This window comes from Guillardia theta, assembly GCF_000315625.1.
Source record: "Guillardia theta CCMP2712 unplaced genomic scaffold GUITHscaffold_46, whole genome shotgun sequence".
Classification (NCBI taxonomy): Eukaryota; class Cryptophyceae; order Pyrenomonadales; family Geminigeraceae; genus Guillardia; species Guillardia theta.
In genome coordinates, this window is record NW_005434628.1 from 506,824 (window position 1) to 509,041 (window position 2,218).

The window sequence follows — 2,218 nt, forward strand, 5'->3', positions numbered from 1 at the left end:
AGGAGAGGAGAGGAGAGGAAGAGAGTGAGATGATGCTGCAGAGCGTGCATCCTCGGGCACTTCAAGGGAGATTGCAAGGGAAAAGAGTGAGTCTGAGTAAGAAATATGACGACTCATCCCGTTGTAGACAGCTTCATCGTGGGAATTAAAGAGTGTGAAGAGAGGATGAGAAGCAAGCAGCAGCAGCAGCAGCAGCAGCAGCAGCAGCAGCAGCAGCAGCAGCAGCAGTAAGAGTACGAGGAGAAAGACGAGGAGCAAAGGAGGATGCAGTGAGGGGCTTTGGGTGTGTATGACAACAACAAGACGACAGTGATGGTGCGAGAGGAGCAGGAGCAGGAGCAGGAGCAGGGGCAGGAGAAGGAGCAGGGGCAGGGGCAGGGGCAGGAGCAGGAGCAGGAGCAGGAGCAGGAGCAGGAGCAGGAGCAGGATGCATTTCGACATGTTTGTTCATCATTATGAAGGTCTCACTCGATCTGAAGGTCTCACTCGATCTTCTCGCCCTGTGAAGACAGCAGAGTAAGAATCCTTCCCATCCTCCCCTCCATAAAATCCTCCCTCCCCTCCCCTCCCTCCCTTCATCCATTCCCCCTGCTTCCTTCCTTCCCAAATCTCCCTCCTCCTCCTCCCCCTCCTCCTCCTCCTCCTACTACTACTACTACTACTACTACTACTTACCTTGGGAACAAACTTGAGTGCAGCTGCGTTGATGCAGTAGCGCTTCCCTGTCGGCTCAGGTCCGTCCGGAAAGACCTGGGGAGAGAGTGAGGAGCAGGAAGAGATAACAAAAAGAAGCAGAGAAGGAGGAGGAGGAGGAGGAGCAGGGAAGGAGAAGGACGAGCAGGGAATGAGGAGGACGAGGAGGAGGACGAGGAGAAGGAGGACGAGGAGAAGGAGGACGAGGAGACTGGAGGAGGGAGAATACGAAGGAAGAGAAGAATGGTGATGTTAAGATCGAGGGGAGGACTGTAGAAAGAGGAAGGAAGAAGGGGGAGGAGGTAGAAGGAGAGCAGAGCAGAGAAGGGAGAAAGCTGCGAGTCACGTACATGGCCGAGATGAGCTCCGGTCCTTGCGCAGAGAACCTCAACCCTTGTCATGCCTGCTGAGAAGATCAGAGAGCGGAGGAGAAGGAGAGGGAGGAAGAGGAAGAAGAGTTGGGGAGCGGGGAAGGCAAGTAGAGAGGAGAGGGAGGAGAGTCTGGGAGGAAGGGCTCGAGCTGATTGAGGACGAGCAAGAGGAGGGGCCAACCAGCTGATGTGTCGATGCGCTCAATGACGTGATCGGGGTCAACCTGACAAGATTTGAGGGAGAAGATCGCAACAGCGAGGGTAACATGAGGGGGCAGCGGAGGAGGAGGAAGAGGAGGAGGAGGAGGAGGAGGAGGAGGAGCAGCAGCAGCAGCAGCAGCACCAGCAGGGTGGGAGGAGAAGCAGGAGGAGGGAGGAGAAGCAGGAGAAGGAAATATCTTACAGGTTGAAAGAAACTTGGCCACCCGGTCCCACTGTCATACTTGTGCTCTATCCAACGGGTTAGGATGCGGAGAAAACTCGAGAAGGAGAAGACAAGAGGAGGAGGAGGAGGAGGAGGAGACCAGAGCAGGAGACCAGAGCAGGAGGAGACTAGAGGAGGAGGGCTTTTCAAGTCGCCTGCTCATGTACCCGATGAGAACAGAGGGAGTCCTCCTACAGCACAGACGTAAGTCCCCTGCTCTTTGCTGTCGTAGCTTGTCCCTGCCTCGGGTGTCAGGTTCTGCTGCCGAGCCTCTTCCTCCCTACCGTCCACCGTCTTTCCCGTAAACGCCATCTCAGTGCCGTGGCTGAAGACGACTCGCTTCGTGATCTCCCCATATCCCTTGCTCTGCCGACTCGATGAGAGGGGAGGAGAGGAGGAGGAGGAGCTGGTGGTGGTGATGCAGGCAGAGGTGGAGCAGGAAGAGCAGGGGCAAGAGCAGAAAGGAGAGGGAGAGGCAAGCCGGGAGCAGGGAACAATTGAAGGCTCACATTCGCTTCAGTGAACTGATCTTCCAAGGGAACGCGCTCGAGAGAAAATCCCGAGGAGGAGACCTGCAAGAACTTGAGAAAGAGAAGAAGAAGAAGAGAGGAGGAGAGGAGGCGACGAGGCGACGAGGAGGAGGTGAGAATATAGAAGAGAAAGCAGTGAGGAGGGGAAAAGAAGAAGGGACGGGAATGGCGAAGAAGGAAGCAGGAAGAAAGAAGAAGTG

The 2,218-nt window shown here is 55.7% G+C and overlaps 1 protein-coding gene across 1 annotated transcript; it reads right to left on the bottom strand.

Annotated features, from left to right (window-relative positions):
- Positions 1-678: 678 nt before the first annotated feature.
- GUITHDRAFT_61750 (hypothetical protein) lies at positions 679-1,860 on the bottom strand (the record flags this gene model as incomplete). Its single annotated transcript, XM_005830423.1, has 6 exons — positions 679-750; positions 1,044-1,099; positions 1,246-1,288; positions 1,468-1,514; positions 1,656-1,727; positions 1,773-1,860. Coding segments are annotated over 6 exons (378 nt in total), but the record flags the coding sequence as incomplete, so codon positions are not given.
- Positions 1,861-2,218: the final 358 nt, after the last annotated feature.